This window comes from Carcharhinus amblyrhynchos, chromosome 5 (genome assembly GCF_965287045.1).
Source record: "Carcharhinus amblyrhynchos chromosome 5, sCarAmb.v2.hapA, whole genome shotgun sequence".
Taxonomy (NCBI): Eukaryota; Metazoa; Chordata; class Chondrichthyes; order Carcharhiniformes; family Carcharhinidae; genus Carcharhinus; species Carcharhinus amblyrhynchos.
Window position 1 is genome coordinate 60,689,220 of NC_137328.1, and position 19,798 is coordinate 60,709,017.

Below are 19,798 nucleotides of genomic sequence, written 5' to 3' on the forward strand. Positions count from 1 at the left end.
AAGATTTTTTCCTCCACAGCTTCCCACAACCTTGAACATACTGGTTCTACCTCCTTCCTAAAATCCATGAAGTAGTTTTCCAGTCTGCTCCTACCCCACTGAAACCTATTTTTTCCTCTATTGACTCAACCTTTCTCCCCTTGCCCAGTCTCATCCCATCTAAACTTGTGATTCTTCTGATGTCCTGCATCATTTGAAAAATTTCCAGTTTCCTGGCCTTAACCACCACCTCTGTACTATGGATGTCCAAGCACTCTACCCTCCATCTCCCATCAGGGCAGTCCAAGATCTTTCCACTTCTTCCATGAACGAAGGCCTGAACAGTCTCTATCCACCACCTTCCTCGGCCTGGCTGAACTCATTCTCCATTGAACTCTTGCTCCTTTCAAATGTTTCACTTCCTCCGAATAAAATGTGTGGCAATGACTACCAATATGGATCCTAGTTATGACTACCTCTTTGTGGGGTATGTGAAACATATACAGGCCCCTCTTTTTCTAGTATATCAATGACACAGTTGGTGCCATTTCTTGCTCTTATCCGGAGCTAGAAAAAAAAAATAAATTTTATTTCCAACTTTCACCATTTTCTCATCTTTACACATCTTTGACACTTCCCTCCCTTGAGTTCTCAATCTCCACTTCTGGGGATAAACTGTCTAATATACTCGTTACAAGTTCACCAACACCCACAGCTATCTCACAACTACACACCTTCACTCCCTGCTTCTTGCAAGAACTCCATTCCATTCTCCTATCTTCTCTGTCCTATTCCATCTTCCACAATGGCACTTCCAGCATGTCTTCCTTTTCTCTTCTAATGTGCTCTAGTATCACATGCAAGTAAAGTTCCTAAATTCACTGGAGAATTGGTGAGCCTTGTTTATCATTATCCTCTGAGGGATGCCATGCATGGCAAAGCATCTCAAGCCTGATTATGACTGTGTTATACTTCACGTCTGGCAGGTGGCCGAGTTCAAACCACGTGGGATGCACATCGACTAGAACCAAGTACTGTTCACTATACCATTCAACAATGTCAGCTGACTTAAATGACCATAGGAAGTCCAGTACCACATACCGGTGCAGTGATTTTTTGGTTTGATGTGGCTTGAATCTGTTGCATGGTGCACATCTGAATATTTCTCTCTCCATGTCAACATACATGGAGGGCCAATACAGTGATTCCAATACTCTATATTAGGTTGCTTTCAACTGTGAGTGCTGGTAGTAGAGTTGCTGGATATAGTACTTCTGCAGAGAGTTGGGAATGATAAATTGCTGGCCAACTCAATCCGTCCTTTACGCTAGTTCATCTCTGATGGCAAAGGCTGTGCAGAGTTTGTGGGGAAGCACCCTTGACGACTCAGATCAGAATTTTATGGTGACATTGTGAAGCTGTCTGATTAGGATATCTGCCTCTTGGGCATCTTTGAGTTCGTGGATCCTAATTGAGGAAAGCACCTCTATAGTCACAATGTCAATGTTCTCCTCACAATCTGCCTGGTCTGCAGATTGTGACTGTGGTGGGTAGAAAGGCTCTGGAAAGGGTATCAGCAAAATACAGCTCCTTACCGCATTTGAAGATAACACAGGTTGCAGCATTGTAGCTATAGCATCATATGCTGAAGCCATGCAGATGTCGTGTAAAGAAACTTTTTTTTTTTACAATAGTTATGAGTGGCTGATGATTAGTTTTCAACACTTACAGGATGACCAAAAATGAAATCAAGGAATTTTTGACAGGTAAACATTAGAGCAAGGAGTTCTTTCTCAAACTGGGCATAATGAGTCTCAGTGTCAGTGAGGGCCCTTGATGCAAAGGCTACTGCTTTGCCTTTCTGGATGCAGACTGCACCAAGTCTCTGCTGGGAGGTGTCTACTGATAGGAGGACTGGTGCTCAAATGTTGAAGTATCATAGCAGCAGCGGCGCTCTGAATGCCGGTTTGAGTCTATTCAAGACAACAGTGTGGTGCTCCTGCCAACACCATTTGACATCCTGGTAGAGGAGCTGACAAGGTGACTTGAATGGCACTGAATGAACTTGGGAAGATTGTCTGTCATATCAAGGAAACGTTTCAAAGCATGTCCACGGGAATGGATATCTGTCACATAGCCTGTGTCTTGCCTGCATCTGGCTTCACACCATCAGCTATGATTAAGTGACCCATGCAGGAAACCTGGTTGATTCTGAATCTGCATTTATCACAGTGGAGATCTTAGAATCCTAGAATCCCTACAGTGCAGAGAGGCCATTCAGCCCATCAAGCCTACACCAACAACAATCCCACCCTGGCCCTATCCCTGTAACCCCAAGTATTTATCCTGTCAATCCCCCTGACACTAAGGGCCAATTTAGCATGACCATCAACCTAACCTGCACATCTTTGGCCTATGAGAGGAAATCAGAGCACCCAGAGGAAACCCATGCAAACATGGGGAGAACGTGCAAGTTCCACACAGACAGTAACTCAAGGCAGGAATTAAACCCAGATCCCTGGCATTGTAAGGTAGCAATACTAACCATGGTGCTACCATGGAGCTTTAAATATATGGTTTTAATTCTATCAAAGGGCCAGATGAAGACATGTTCTTGCATTGGATGACCCAAAACCAGGATGTCATTCATGATTATTTTGCAGTCTGGCCTGCACTGTTAGAAGACCTCACTGCCAGTGAAAATCCCATTGGGCATGTGGGGAAAGTAATATCGATGTACTGGAGACATGAATGTCATGTGTTGCAAGCATTTTTCAACAAGTGGGATTTGGCAGAAGCAGCATTTCACATCCAAGATGTTGGAAACCTTAGCACTGAGTATGTCAGTTTTGGGCTGTTCAGCCATCTTCCTCAAATGTTGAGATCTGAGCAATGCCTTGTTTAAATGCACTTGGTGAATGCAAATTCTGATAGTGCCAGCTTTCTTTAGTGCTGCCACCATTGTTAAAACCCACTCCGTGGCCTCGTCTATGGGAGTTATGACATCCAGTGCTGTTATGCAGCTCATCAACTATCTTTTGCTTCACAGTTAAGGGCACCATTACCAATGTGCACCAAATTTATATCTTTGAGATTTTTAGAGTTGCAGTGTAGGACTGTATTGATTCATCAAATCTTTGGTTGGTGGTGTTAAGTAAGTATCTACTAAGTGTGACATTCTTCACTAGTGAGCAAATGTTCTTGAACTTTTTAAACAGTATCTCATGGTCCTTCCTCTCCTCCTCCATTTGAAAAACGAAAAATTCAAATTTCTCAACGGCGTCAGGGTCCACTATATTGTGTGAAGTGTATGCCTGTACTTTCTTGAACTTGTCTGATAAACTAGCACCACAGTAGATGTGCCACTCTTCGTCCAGTTGTCCTCAATGTTTTTGTTGAACACAAATGGTCAATGTGACCAAGTCTGCACCATTTTGCTAACTCAACTCATCATGTAGAAAGGCTGGGTTTAAATGGCGACCAATGACGTAACATGATCCCTGAAGCAGCAGCGTTGTCATGGCATCGATGTAACCACTCGGTCTACACTAAGAATCCAGTTTCGGTTCCAAAATGATATCCATGACATGACTGCAGAATTCTTGCACAAGTTCGCAAAATGCCAGTTTGATGGGGCATCAGTAAACATGCACAGACCGTGTGCTAGAAGAAATGTCAGCAGATCGTGGAATCAATTTTTGAGCTCAACAGACCTTCAAATGCCCTCTCTGAACCTTGTACAGCTAAACATGCATTCAGCAAAAGGAAGAACACTCTTTGCCCTGACCCCCAATATAAAGGGATCACAAGCAACTTACAGGTTATTTGCTAATTGTTTTCCACCTCCCTTACCCAAGATTGTGAAAATGTTGGATGATTTACACTGATATTTAAAGCCTATAAAAAGCTGAAGGACTTCGTTTCATTATCAAACATGGGTACATTTGTATTTCCCTTGGTCCACAGACAAAGAAAATGAACAAAGGAAACACAGAGTTGGATAAGCTGCTAGAAGAGGGAGAAGTCAAGGAGGAAGAATAAGCCTCTCATCATAAACTTTTGGTTCAGAGTCTGCAGAGCATTTTTCTAACTCAACCTCAAAAAAAATCTACCAGAAATCCCTAGCTCACTAAAGAGATGCTCGCTAAAATTTGCCAATATCCACAATTGAAATCTTAAGAGCAAATGAGGGAAGCACTGCCAGTGTCTGAGACAATGACCATGGCTATGAGTCCCTATACACCTAGCTCCTTATAGGTTGGAGCAGGTGAAATTTGCAACATTTGCCAGTTCATTATCCAGGGCCAAATTTTTATCTTTGGGGCGTGAAACACGAGTTGGGCCAATTGGCAACTTGCAAACTGCAGCTCTGAACACTATCCAACTTCACCTGTCACTTTAGTCAATTTTGGCAGGAGGCAGGTTCTGAGTACAGACACAATTGGTTTCAGGCCTGCATTTGGGATCCAAACATATACAAAATGGAGGCATAGGTAAAGAGTGCAAAAAGGATAAATGGGAATGATTCCAAGACAAAGAACTTCAGTTATTAAGCTAGGCTAGAGAGGTTAAGACTCTTCTTTGGAGAAAAGGTTGAAAGAAGATATGATTAAGACATTCATTAGGACAGAATAGATATGGAGAAATTACTCCCACTCCTGAAAGGATCAAAAACAAAGGGGCACTGATTTAAAGTTACTGGCAAAAGAAGCAAAAATGACAGCAGAACAATTTGCCCCAGTGTGTTGGAGGCAGGTTCAATCCAAGCATTCAAAAGGCAAGTGGACTTTAGTCTGAAAAGGAAGTATGCATGGGGTTATGGGAAAAAGGTGGTACAAAATTAATTCCTCTTTGTACAGCTAATGTAGACATAATGAGCCAAATGACCTCCTTTTGTACTGTCACAATTTGGAGTTTCGGCCCTCTGCCTTTAAAAGAACACCAAATAGTGTAGCCCCCACAGATCAGCCTAGATAGTCCTGACATGCACTGGAGGTGACCTGTTGAGCCTTGGAGTTTAAGTACTATGTATTTGTTTGCTGACTGATCAATTGTTGCGCATTACGAGCTGGCCCTTAGTTTTTCATGTGTTAATTGTTTCATGCCAATATTGCCATTATCAATGTTTCTGCTGCCTCACTTGTGATGCTTACCCCTATTAATCTAGTTTGCAGCATCTCAGAAAGCTCTCCAGTTCGCCATGACAGTACACTTCATCTGCTGCACCCCTCACTCCAATTCAAAACTTCTCATATCCACAACAATCATCTTGAAGAATCCACCCACATAGAATGCAGGAAACTGAAAATCCCATGGCCTACCCCCAGGTCACCACAAGGAAGTCACAAAATTTCCTTCATACCTTTCATGCCCTTACAATATTGGTGACCTAGGACATGGTTTGTTAAACCTCTCAGTAACCATGCAATGATTTGGCCACCAAACATTTATGATCTACAGTTTTCCCTCTTGTGCCACCCACAGAGCAAAACCATCCTCTCAAGAGCTTTAGACTGCGTGAACTACATGACAGATACAGGAATCACATGCAGACATGCTGACTCATGCGTCTCCTCATATTTTATCCCAGGATGATCAACATTTAGTGCAGACAGGGATTCTGTGAAGGAACTGCTCTACAATTCTACAAGACTGACCTTCGGAATCTTCCTTGCACAGTGCTCCCTCTGTATATACTTCCTTTTCAGATAATAGTTCAATTCCCTTTTGAATGCTTGGATTGAACCTGCCTCCATCACACTCTCTCAGGCAGTTTGTTCCAGACATGTGGAACATTGCTCTCCTGTCATTTTTGCTTCTTTTGCCAGTGACTCTAAATCTGTGCCCTTGTTCTTAATCATTTTAGGAGTGGGAATAATTTCCCCACATCTACTCTGTCCAGACCCCTTTATCATATTTCCTTCCAACCTTCTTTTCTCCAAGGAAGAGTCTTAACCTCTCCAGTCTACCTTAATAACTGAAGTTCTTTGGCTTGGAATCATTCTCATTAATCCTTTTTGCACTCGTCACCTATGTCTGCATCTTGGATATAATTGGATCCCAAAAGTGAGCTTGAAGCCAATTGTGTCTGTAGTCCCTAGAGCCCAGACGACCTCCAAGTTTCACTGAGGCAATCTAGTTAAGATCAATACAGTAGGTGGGTGAGATGCCCCTCTTGAAAATGTAGCGTGGCCTCGTTGTTTGCAGCATGGCCAGCCTTGTATGTACACAGTGTGTATATCGCTCTGCAGTGCAGTAGCAACAAATACCGATAGCCATGAGGAAACAATTAATACTCTTTAAACCAAGAAAATTAGTGGAAAGACATGAGAGGCATCTTGAAGGAGTGTCCCAGTACTGTGCTTTGATGAGCCCGCATTTCTGTCTTTCAGGAGGAGAAGGCCCATAACCTGAGGGAGCTGTTGAGGACAAGGGGTGAGCCCCAAAACCTGAAGACTCAAAGGGGACTCAAAGGTCATCACGAGAATAACAGTGATGGAACGCATGGGTCACACAGAGTCCTCCCTCCCACGTGCACATGGTCATGGGCATCATACAGTCAGAAGTTTCCTTTGCAATAGTTGATTTGGAATTTCAACAGTAGAAAGGTACTTGCTGAATGTCTTGAAATATCGTAAGAACATGCATTCCAATTGGAGGACTCTATCATTCTCATGATCTTGACAAGGTTCTAAGTTAGAGAGTGCATAGTGAGCGTCCCGAGAGTGGTCAAATTGTGGCGAGTCCCATGCACCAACACATGTAGAAAGTATTAAAGAGTGGCAGATTGGTGATTAGCAGGAATGGCAGCTGCCCCCCAGAACTAGTCTATCCAGCCATTAGGACATCACCTCAAGGCTCACCATTCAGAGGAAGAATGTGAGTGTTCTGTGCATTCGGAGCCAAATTCCTGATTTCCTTTTCAGGAGTGTGTGGAGTTAAAAGAAATGGGATTCTGAAATGTGGAAAGTTAAAAGTTATTTTCATAGAATACTTTTTCTGAAAAGGAAATCAGAAAGCAATTTATATAATTTTCAGCAGAAAGTGTTGGAAAAATAGAACAGGTCTGGCAGCATCTGTGGTTACTTGAAACATTAACACACATTTCTTTCTTCACACATGCTACCAGACCTGAGTTTTCCCAGCATTTTCTATTTTATTCCAAATTTTCGATATCTGCAATATTTTCTTATTTATATAATTTTCCATACATGTGTTGTGTTATTGAAATATCAAATGATATATTACCAATAACTTCTGCCTCATTCTTTTCTTCAATGTGTTTTCTGATTTGCATAAGACTAGATCAGAATTTGGTGACTCAAAGTCAAAGAAACAGTGATATTACATCAGCTACTCTATTCAGCATGGCAATCTATATTCTAGCCTATGAGTTAGCTTTGTCTTCCAAAAATTCCTTCTTTATATGTTTAGGTTAGTGATTATTACTTGCTGAAGAGGGTATGACCTTTTAGTTGCTCTGCCAATGGAAACCTACTCAAAAACCATTTTCTTTTCTTAATTCAGACCTTAAAATCGCAATCGCTTTTATGATATATCACAGTTTCCTCTTTTTTTCTAATTCATAAATTATTTAGAGAAAAATAATTTACATGATTTGTTAGTACTACAAATTAGATCAGGATCATGTTCCATGTCTCAATCACACTCTTTATACCCCATAATAGACGTGTACTCATGCCTTTATAATTGGAATGAAAACTAAATTGGAGGACACACTGGAAAATGATTACAGTTACAGTAATGTGTAAAGTCATCATTTCAACAAGCCCCATTTTTCTCAATTGTGATGTTAATACTATTAAATGCACAACATATCTGAAAATTTTCAAAACAATGGCATTCAATTAAATCCAACCATGTGACAAAAGTGGTCACTTCACAATTGAAAAAATAACAAACATACATTTATCTCGATAGATTTTTTTTAAAGAGGAAGAGAATGCACTTACTCAGTGAGATATAAAATGACTTGCTGCTTGTATTGGTCAATATTGACAGTTGGTCCTTTTCATTTTTTGTACGTTGATAATCCATATTAAGAAGATCTCCATCTTTAAGTTCATAAGATGTTTTTTGCTGATTTGTACCAATTATGATAAATGACTCACTGGGATAAATTGTAGCAACAAGTCCCAGGCAATTCTTTACTGTGAAAGGTGCTTGGTCCTTCTGAAAAACGTCACTGGTTTGACCAGCAGCTTCAGCAAATGCCTGTAAAGTGAAATGCAAGATATAAATCAGCATCTTGAACTATGTGGCCAATTCCTCAGACTGTGAAGATGTTTTTTATGCATTAAAAAAATCCTATCATGTATTCCTTTACATACACAAACAAAAACACAGGTCTCTTTCTGTAAGGTTTTTGCAGAAACAGTAACAAATGTTACATAGTTTCACAAGAGAAACAGATGCCTTAATTTTTTAACAAAATAAGGAATATTGGCCACACACTGCTGGTAATGTTTCAACAGATCACTTAGCTCAGAAATATTACAAAGTGAGAAAATGGCTGTTAATGTCTACTGCACTCAATAACATTCTACCATCTTTCTTCCCTTTAAGTTGCCCTGTGGCTTTTCAAACCAATCCTGCTTTAAAGTGCCTGTTAACATTACAAGCAGCTGTTATCAACTGTTATTAACAACAATTAAGACAGTACTTTATGAAGTGACTGAAATCAATGTTGGTAAAAAAAAAGTTATTTTTGTAGTTTATTTTTAAAGATATTGAAAAATTTTGAAGAATTCTTATGCCAGGATTTTCAATTGACTGGGACACTGGCAGTGTGACAGTTTTGGGTCTTGGCTCCATTGGCAAATAATGCACCTGTCAAGATCTCCAATGATGTTAATTTGGTAAGGGGTGTGTTCATCATCCAATTAATGAGAGAGGTACAACCAGTTCAGGAGCAGACCAGTTGAAAGGCCATGCACCAGCCATTGCTGAATCTGCTACTTGTGAAGATTATGGAGGCTGAAGCAAAGGCAGAGTAAAAGTTGGAAGCACTTAAGTCTGGGAAGGCATATGATTAAAGAGGCACAAATGGCATGTCTCCTTATCAGTGGTCAATATTCTAAGTGAGGGACATCCTTTGGGCAATGGAAGACCAATCAAAATGGGAGAAAGGTGTGCGATGGGAGTCTGCTGACCCACTGGCACAAGTCTGAACCCAAGTGCTGCTGGTCAGGTGGCTGGAGGACAGTCTGCGATGTTGTCAGTCAGCGCAGGGCTACAAGTGAAGAGGGAAGTCTTGTGCTCCTGGCATTGTTCTTCACCCTGCAGACAAAATGGGAAATGAATGCTGCCGAGATGGTGAGTGCACACCTGGAAAGTGTACAGGCATAGTTGACAGTTCTCACTCACTCCAAGGAGCTGGCGCTGCAAGCGACTCACGGGCCAGGAGAGGCAGAGTCCACTATAGACAGGGTGATGACATCTCTCAACATTTCCCAGCTCAGGGGATGCATGCAGATGCATCCCATACAACTAGCTGTCATTTCAGAAGCTGTCCAGTGCTCAATGAAAAATGCCAAAGCATTTGTTGTGTGCACTTCTTTCTTTACTATTCTCTCATGTCTCCCGTGGAGTCACCTGCAAAGGTCCAACAGTCACCACATGGGCAACAAGTCTTCGAGACTCCAATAAAGACACAAAGTTGCACCATTCTATAAGTGAACCTCCTGTCAATGCAAATACTCAGATCTTGCTGGGTCCATGCAAGTCAGTAAAGATGGTTGCATAGGGTGAGGTCCATACTTCAGAGCTGGAGAATTCAGGAGAGGCAGTTTCAGCTGTGGCTAGTCCCCCCTGGAGGACTAAGGACAGACACAGCCCTGCTCAGGTAGTTGAAGATGTATGCTGCTGTATTATCGACTCCTATAACTTTATCCTTCTTCATATATTACTTCCTTCATGATTGGCATGTCTTCTGTTGCAATTGTAAGGGGCTATTTTCCCTCTTTTTTCATATGTTCTGTCCATATGCTTAGAATATCATTTTCTCTACTTTCAGGTGTGCCATCTTTTGCTTTTATGCAGCTGTTTGCATTTTAATAGTTTAAGAGTTCAGAACGTCTATCACCTTGTTATATATCATATGAATATCTTTTTTCTCAAGCACTACAATTTTACTGTTCATTTATTCATTTTGATTTTGCAGCACCACATTCCTTCCATTATATATTTTAAATAAATATATGTATCAATGTAAATATTGATATATTTTTATTCTATTACATTTTATTAAAAAGGGATGGCGATGGGATTGTGTGTCTCCAGATTTTTTTCAATATTTCCAGTAAAATGACCATCAGCTATTTATCAGAGTTACCAGGAATTTATGTACATGGACAGACATATGTAACCTGAGATGTGCAGATGGCACAGTAATTATGGCAGACAGAAGAAATGTTATAAAGAATCCTCGGCAGTTGTAAAAAAAAGTTACACATATGGATTATCGTTAAACTGCAGCAAGACAGTATGCATGGCAATATCAAATAGTAAGTATTACAGCTAGATGCAAAATAATAGTAGAACTGAGAAAAATTAAACATGTCAAATCATTTCTTAATAGAGGTAACCTAATAATATCTGTTGGAAAAGTGACCGATATAACAAAGTGCAAAAGAAACCCTCACAAAAACGTCCAACCTCTTTACATAAGGGCATCTCTAACGGAAAGTAGAGTGGCATTACTAAACTGCTATGTCGGTCAACGTAGATAAAAAAAAGTTGGAATATAAACAGACAATGGAAGATCAATTAAAGGCTACATAGAGATGTAAGGCAGAAATCAACCAAAATATGTAAGTGTCACATTGGTGAAAAAAAATGCAGTGATCTGCATCTAATTTTTCGTCATTCTCTGCATCACAATGTACTAGCACGAAGAGAAACACGCCGTTATGGAGTTCCCAGGCATATGACTTCCCAAATTAGCTGTTAACAAAGAGGGGAGCTGCAGTTAAATGCTCCCAGTGTCCCTACAGGCAGGAAGATGGCAACATGCAGATCAGCCCCATGGTTTACGGAAGGAGAGTTCAGATGGCTGCTGGAAGCCAATGGAGGAGAGGTGGTCCATCTTGTATCTGGAAGACAACCCAGGAACAGGGTCTCAAACGTGATCTGGGAAGCAGCAGCCAGTGCCTGCAGTCTAACATACAGGATCAACGCCCAGTGTCGGAGAGACAAATGTTCTGATTCAAGCTGCAAGAGTAAGTGTCCATCTGTCTAATCCTCACATCAGTGCTGAACATTATACCTGGAATGTCCATCTCAACCCATCCCTGACACTTCACGGCCAAACAGCACACAATCCTGAGTGCCCTCCTTAAATCCCTTCAGCACCTCCAGTCATAACCCTTACCTGGCAAGGAATGGTGCCAAGCTACACTGCCCATTTCCACTCCTCTTCCCCACCCCCAAGGCTTGCCAGCCATCAAGCTCTTAACATCCCTTGTCCCAGAGGATAAAATGGTGCAGAGCCAAAGGGAATGGGAGAAGATAGGTGATGGATGCAGCCATGGCACCCAGTTCAGCCCGCTGCCCGGGAAATGCACCGGTGTCAGGAAGATGGGGGGTGAGAGGGCTCCTGATTCCCTTTGGGAAGCGCGCAATGGATCTCTCAGGAGAGCCACTGAGAGGGCTGTGAGCAACTGTGATGTGCAACGAAAGTGAGGATCCACAAACCCTTCATCAATTTAGACCATTCTCAAGTAAGTGCCAAATTTCCTGGATACTCAGCCCTCACTCACGTGTCTTCTCTTGCAGGGACAACAGACGAGGCTGGGTGCTCAGGAGTCGGCCCCCTCCCCCCCAGGGGCCTCAAGGAAAGCACCAACCATGCGTTAGAGGCATCACATGCACCATTCACCACTGCAGACATATACACCTCAGTGGGTGCACTTAACAGACAAGCTTCAGGGTCATTTTCTGGTGAGCACCACACAGGTGGAGGCAGGAACATCTGAGGGATCGGGCAGGTGGAGGTCTGCTGGATTGAAGGACGCAGCTGGGCCCCGGCCAGATTCCGGGCTGCTGGAAAAAGTTCTCAAAGCTGCTAAGGATGAGAACGGGGTGTCAGAGACATTCCAGTAGCTGTGAGGCTATCTGGAGGAATCCCACAGTCTTTAGGTACTGGCACTGCATGGCATCTAGGCCAACATCATAAGGATGGCAACCTAGTGGAAAGCACGGGACAGAAAATGGTAGCCATAGGTGGCAGAGTCCAAAGCATGACCGAATCACTGAGGGCTCTGGGAGCATGCTCGAGATACAGTGGGCGGTAGTTGAGGGCCTCCAGGACTTGGTCCAGACTCAAAAGGCTATCACTGAGGGCTAAGACATGGTGCAGGTGCTGTTGGGCCTCCAGGACTGGCAGTGCCAGGTGACGCAGAGGGTCTGGAGTTTACTCCTGCTGCCCCTCTGTTGTATGGAATGTCCCAGGGGCCCATCAGCACCGCAAGGGAGGGTGAAGCGTTGGAGCCCATTCCAGGCCTTCTACTGAAGAGAAGCCAGTCATCCACAGCCCTTTCACCCCCCATCTTCCTGACACCGGTGCATTTCTCAGGCAGTGGGCTGAACTGGGTGCCATGGCTGCATCCATGACACCTGAAAGTTGGCCAGGGCCCGCTGGTCCCTGCCCTCCAGGGAACACCCACAAAGGGCATCAAAGGCCACGAGACGTGGAATACAGCTGAGCACCTCTCCCTCTGATGTGCAATGTGGGGAATCACTTAGTGATAATGTCAGGCCACGTAAGATTAAAAAGCTGTAGGGTCACTGAGTAGGCAAAGGTGAAGATGGTACACTGTAGTTAGGATTAGAATGAATTGTAACTAATAACAATTAAAAATTATTGCACTCCACAGTTGTGACTTCTGTCTGTGACCCGTATCCCCCACCCACATATGTACAGCATTGTACAATGCACACCAAGTCTGCAGTGTACTGAAATGGCAAGGTGTCACGCTGAGAAGGCTTGAAGAATTCTAAGAACTATTCTGCATTCTCGTTTACATTCGGTTTTCAAACATGGATAACTTTGCTGGACAGATTAAATGGGCACCGACATGATCACATGATAATAGTTCTGGAAGATTCTGAGCAGATCAAATGGACAAAGGCTAACTCAGGCATACAAATAGTTATTTGGTAGTACTGCTGAAAAAAGAGACATGCCAAGCGTTTTGTCTTGCACTTATTACAACACTTTGCAAGAATGCTAGCATAAGGGAAAAACAACAATTTATATTTCTATGAGAAAAGAATCCTTTCCAAAACTTTGCCCACAACAGAAGTAAGGCTCACCAGTCTATAATTCCCAGGATGGTCTCTATTCCCCTTCTTGAACAAGGGGACAACATTTGCTATCCTCCAGTCTTCTGGTACTATACCTGTAGCCAATGACGACATAAAGATCAAAGCCAAAGGCTCTGCAGTCTCCTCCCTAGCCTCTCAGAGAATCCTAGGATAAATCCCATCTGGCCCAGGGGACTCATCTATTTTCACACTCTCAAGAATTGCTAACACCTCCTCCTTATGCACCTTAATCCCGTCTAATCTAGAAGCCTGTCTTTCAGTATTGTCCTCGACTACACTGACTTTTTCCTACGTAAATACTGACGGAAAATATTTATTTAGTGCCTCTCCTATCTCTTCAGGCTCCAAGCACAACTTCCCACGACTGTCCCTGACTGACCTTAATCTTGCCCTAATCAATCTTTTATTCCTGACATACCTATAGAAAGCTTTAGGGTTCTGCTTGATCCTACCTGCCAAAATCTTCTCATGTCCTCTTCTAGCTCTTAACTCTCTCTTTAGCTCCTTCCTGGCTAATGTGGAACTCTCCAGTGCTCAGTGTCCAGATGAATGCATGGTATAAGCTCCTATTATTCTAAGTAGCACATTAATATCTATAACTTATCATGGGCAAGTATAACTATGAGTTCCGTTTGTTTCATTTCTTACCGTTGCCAAATTGTTAAGCATGGTCAAACCACATTTTGACATTGTGATGTTAAGTTGGTCTTTTGAAGAGATCTGAATGACTGTTTTATATTCAGGGGGATAGCCATTTTCCTCTTCTTCTTCTGCTTTTGTCATCCTTTTGACAAACTTCTTCTTTATCTGGAAAAAAGACCTCCTTATTAACATATCCACTAATCAACATGAATACTTATGAAACTTTTATGTTGAATCATTTAAGATGATTAAAGAACTTGATTGGCTAGGTTAAATAAAACTATTTCCATTGGCGTGTGGGCCCAAAATGATCCACCAGAACTAGATCACCCAGGACTGATACCAGGAAGCATTTCTTCAGGTTGGAGGAACTCTGTAAATCACACCTCCTACAAAGTGTTGAGGTTGGTCCAACTGAAAATTTCAAAACTGATACATTCTTATTCTGCAAGGGTATTAAGGGATGATATGGGTCAGCCATGATCCAGTGAGCACAAGGAGCTGAACTGACCTATTCCTACGAATCAGCTTAATTGGTAATTTCTATTGAACAGATAGATGCAAAGACTTTGGATTCATCTGCCGACAACAGAAATGACAAGTCTGCTCAATTTTCATAAAGTCTCAAATTCCACATTCACTAAAACTAAAACTAAACTAATCAAAATACCAAATTTCACTAACTCACCAAAAATATTTGCAAAACAAAAATCAATTATTCACAATGCCAAAATCTTGCTTGAAGTAAAATCCACAAGCCTTCAATTTGTACTTCCATTAATTTCCATTATGTATCATTGAAAGTAGCATTTGTAATTTATATACATAAAAGAATTAACAATATTGCAGGAAAAAGTTCAAAACTTAGTCAATACGTTCACTTAACTCACCTTGTAATAACACTAAAAAATTTAATCTCCACAGGCATCTTAAAGCTTTTATTTTTCCATCGGGCTTAGGTTGCAAGATTTAACAAAAGAGGGCATTCCACGGTGCGCATACCTCTGGCATGCTAAGCTAACTCATGGTTAGTACAACGTGTAGCTCTTCCCGAAGGCTTTCCCTGACTGATAGATGCTCTTAATTATGAAATTGAAAAAATATTTTATGAATAGTTTCCATCTCATTAAGGGGGCTACAGGCCAATGCACATCCAATAACTGCACTGAAAATTCTGCTCATACTTTGACAGCTATGACAATGTGAACCACAGCAGAGAACATAAGAAATAGGAGCAGGAGTAGGCCAACTAGCCCTTCGAGCCTGCCCCGCCATTCAATAAGATCATGGCTGATCTGTCGTGGCTCAGTTCCACATTCCCGCCCTCTCCCCATAACCCTTAATCCCCTCTCTTATCAAAAACCCATCAACCCTCTTCTTAAAAATATTTAGCAAGGCAGCCACCACCACTTCAACGGGCAGAGAATTCCAGAGATTCACCACCCTTTGAGTGAAGAAGTTCCTCCTCAACTCCATTCTAAACCGCCCCCCCTTTATCTTGAGGCTGTGCCCCCTAGTCCTACTATCCTTTCTGAGCGGGAAGAGTCTCTCCACCTCTATCCTATCCATCCCATTCATCATCTTATACGTCTCAATGAGATCTCCCCTCATTCTTCTAAACTCTAACGAGTACAAGCCTAATTTATTCAGCCTCTCCTCATAGCTCAACCCCCTCAACTCCGGCATCAGCCTAGTAAACCTCCTCTGCACTCCCTCCAAGGCCAAAATATCCTTGCGTAAGTACGGTGCCCAAAACTGCACACAGTACTCCAGCTGTGGCCTCACCAATGCCCTATACAGCCGCAGCAAGACCTCCCTATTTTTATATTCAATCCCCCTCGCGATGAAGGCCAGCATCCCATTCGCCTTCCTGACCACCTGCTGCACCTGCAAGCTGGGTTTTTGCGACTCATGCACAAGGACCCCTAGGTCCCTCTGCACCGTCGCCTGCTGCAGTTTTTCTCCGCGTAAGTAATAATCCTTCCTACCATTCTTCCTACCAAAGTGGACCACCTCGCACTTGCCAACATTAAATTCCATTTGCCATTTCCTGGCCCATTCGCCCAGCCTATCTAGATCCTTCTGTAGACTCTCACCACCCTCCGCACAATTTGCCTTTCCACCAATTTTGGTGTCATCAGCAAATTTCAACACCCTACACTCGGTTCCCTCCTCCAGATCATCTATATAAATGGTGAATAGCTGAGGCCCCAGCACCGACCCCTGGGGCACTCCACTAGTCACCATCCGCCAATCCGAATAGCACCCATTGACCCCACATCCAAAAACAACCAACAACATTCTAAGTAAAATAATCCACAAATTTTAAAAAAATCAATTGTCATTTCTCCAAGATGATCAGGTTAGTACAACTGAAATGTTAGTGGATCCTTCATATAATTCCAAGATCTGGGGATCTTTATCAAAATCGAATTTGGTCCACCACAGACCATACCCTATCTCCCCACCAGGGAGGTGGTGTAGCTCTGATATTTAAGGATGACATCAGGACAGTACTGAGAGATGATATAGGTTCTATGGAGAAAAAGGTTGAATCCATGTAGGTGGAAATCAGAAATAGTAAGGAGTCAAAATCACTGATAGGCATAGTCTACAGGCCACCAAATATCATCATGGTAGGGCGGAAAATAAACAAAGAAATAACTAGTGCATGTGAAAATGGTACAGCAATTATAATGGAAGATTTTAATCTACATGTTGATTGGTCAAACCAAGTCAGTCAAGACAGCCTTGAGGAGGAATTCATAGAAAATATCTGCAATAGTTTCCTCGAACAGAACATAGTGAAAACTATGAGGAAGCAAGCTATCCTAGATTTGGTCCTGTGTAAATGAGACAGGAATAATTAATGATCTCACAGTTATGGATCCTCTCAGAAGATGCGATCACAGTATAGTTGAATTTAAAATACAGACGGAGGGTGAGAAAGTAAAATCCAACACCAGTATCTTGTGCTTAAGCAAAGGAGACTACAATGGGATGAGATTTATTGACTACAGCTCAGCCTTCAACATTATTATTTCCTCGAAATTCATCTCCAAACTCCGTGGCCTGGGCCTTGGCACCTCCCTCTGCAACTGGATCCTGAACTTTTTAACTCACAGACCATAATCAGTAAGGATAGGCAACAACACCTCCTCCACGATCATCCTTAACACCAGTGCTCCACAAGGCTCTGTTCTCAGCCCCTACTATACTCCTTTACATCTATGACTGTGTGGCCAAATTCCCCTCCTATTCGATTTTCATGTTCATGCTGAGTGGGTCAGATCTCAAACAATGATGAGACACAGCACAGGAATGAGGTAGAGAATCTGGTGAACTGGTATGGCAACAATAATCCCTCCCTTAATGTCAACAAAATGAAGGAGATTGTCATCGACTTCAGGAAGCATAAAAGGAGAACATGCCCCTGTCTACATCAATGGAGACAAAGTAGAAGGGTCGAGAGCTTCAAGTTTTTAGATGTCCAGATCGCCAACAACCTGTCCTGATCCCCCCATGCCAACGCTATAGTTAAGAAAGCTCATCAATGCCTCTACTTTCTCAGAAGACTAAGGAAATTTGACATTTCAGCTACGACTCTCACCAACTTTTACGGATGCACCATAGAAATTATTCTTTCGGATTGCATCACAGCCTGGCATGGCTCCTGCTCTGCCCAAGACCGCAAGGAACTAAAAAAGGCTGTGAATGTAGTCCAATCCATCACGCAAACTGGCCTGCCATCCATTGACTCTTTCTACACTTCCTGCCGTCTCGGCAAAGCAGCCAGCATAATAAAGGATCCCACGCACCCCAGGCATTCTCTCTTTCACCTTCTTTCTTCAGGAAAAAAATACAAAACTCTGAGGTCACACACACAAACCAACTCAAGAACAGCTTCTTTCCTGCTGCTGTCAGACTTTTGAATAGACTTACTTTGCATTAAGCTGATCTTTCTCTGCACCCTAGCTATGACTGTAACACTACATTCTGCACTCTCTCATTTCCTTCTCTACGAAGGTTATGTTTTGCCTTTAGAGTGTGCAAGAAACAATACTTTTCAATGCATGTTAATACATGTGACAATAATAAATCAAATCAAATGAGGGAGGAATTGGCTCAGGTAGACTGCGAGCAAAAACTTTATGGTGGGACAATTGCAGAACAATGGAGGGCTTTTAAAGCCATCTTTCACAGTGCTCAGTAAAAGTACATACCAGCGAAAAGGGAGGACTATAGAAGGATAATCAACTGTGGATATTCAAAGAAATAAAGGAGGATATCAAACTGAAAGAAAATGCAAAACAAAGTGGCAAAGATCAATGGGAACCTAAAGATTTTAGAAATCTTTAAAGGTCAACAGAAAAAATCTATAAAGAAAAGGTAAATAGATTATGAGTAAATTAGCTTAGAATATTAAAAAAAAGCAGAAGTTTCTATCAATATATAAAAGGGAAACGTGGCCAAGGTAAACACTGGTCCTTTAGAGGATGAGAAGGGGTATGTAATAATAGGAAATGAAGAAATGGCCGAGGCATCAAACAGGTATTTCGTGTTGGTTTTCACAGTGGAAGATAGAAATAACATGCCAAAAATTGATGACAAGGAGGCTATGGCAGATGAGGACCTAGAAATTATCATCACTAAAGAGGTAGTGTTGGGCAAGCTAATGGGGCTAAAGGTAGACAAGTCTCCTGGCTCCGCTGGAATGCATCTCAGGGTACTAAAAGAGATGGCTGGGGAAATAACAAATACAATCGTCGTAATTTACCAACATTCAATGGACTCTGGTTCAGGCAAATTGGAAATTTGACACCACCATTTAAAAAAAGGAGGTAGGCAAATGGCAAGTAACTATAGGCTGGTTAGCTTAACTTCTGTCGTGTGGGAAATGCTTGAATCTCTCGTCAAGGAGAAATAGAGACACATCTGGACAGAAAGTGTCCCGTTAAGCAAAATGGACTATTATTTAAGAACATGTAAGAAATAGGAGCAGGAGTAGGCCATCTAGCCCTTTGAGCCTGCCCTGCCATTCAATAAGATCATGGCTGATCTGAAGTGGATCAGTTCCACTTTCCCGCTTTCTCCCCATAACCCTTAATTCCCCTGTCTATCAGAAACCTATCTACCCGTGACTTAAATATATTTAGCGAGGTAGCCTCTACCATTTCAAGGGGCAGAGAATTCCAGAGATTCACCACCCTTTGAGTGAAGAAGTTCCTCCTCAGCTCTGATCTAAACTGTCCCCCTCCTGCCCTTATCTTGAGGCTGTGTCCTCTAGTCCTGCTATCCTTTCTAAGTAGGAAGAATCTCTGCACCTCTATCCTATCCATCCCCTTCATTATCTTATACGTCTCTATAAGATCCCCCCTCATCCTTCTAAACTCCAACGAGTACAGACCTAGTCTATTTAGTCTCTCTTCGTAGGCCAACCCCCTCATCTCTGGTATCAACCTAGTGAACCTCCTCTGCACTTCCTCTCTAATGGCAAAAAATTACAGCATGCTGCTGTACAAAGGGACCTGAGTATTCTTGTGTATGAATTGCAAAATGTTGGTTTGCAGGTGCAGCAGATAATTAAGGCGGCAAATGGAATTTTATCCTTCATTGCTAGAGGACATGGAGTTTAAAAAACAGGGAGGTTATGTTGCAGCTACATAATTAGCTGGTGAGGCCACACCTGGAATACTGTGTACAGTTTTGGTCTCCTTATTTGAGAACGGATGTACTGGCACTGGGAGGAGTGCAGACGAGATTCAGTAGGTTGATTCCAGAGTTGAGTGGGTTGACTTACGAGGAGAGATTGAGTAGACTGGGACTATGC

At 42.3% G+C, this 19,798-nt stretch overlaps 1 protein-coding gene across 4 annotated transcripts in view; it reads right to left on the reverse strand.

The window, feature by feature from the left end:
* vps13a (vacuolar protein sorting 13 homolog A) overlaps positions 1-19,798 on the reverse strand; it is a 405,759-nt gene that overhangs the window by 142,890 nt on the left and 243,071 nt on the right. For all 4 annotated transcript variants that reach the window (XM_080188886.1, XM_080188884.1, XM_080188883.1 and 1 more), the window contains 2 exons: positions 13,975-14,133; positions 7,953-8,214 (listed from right to left, as the gene is read on the reverse strand). In XM_080188886.1, the coding sequence (XP_080045012.1) occupies positions 7,953-8,214; positions 13,975-14,133 (421 nt within the window). The remainder of the gene's footprint in view (positions 1-7,952; positions 8,215-13,974; positions 14,134-19,798) is intronic.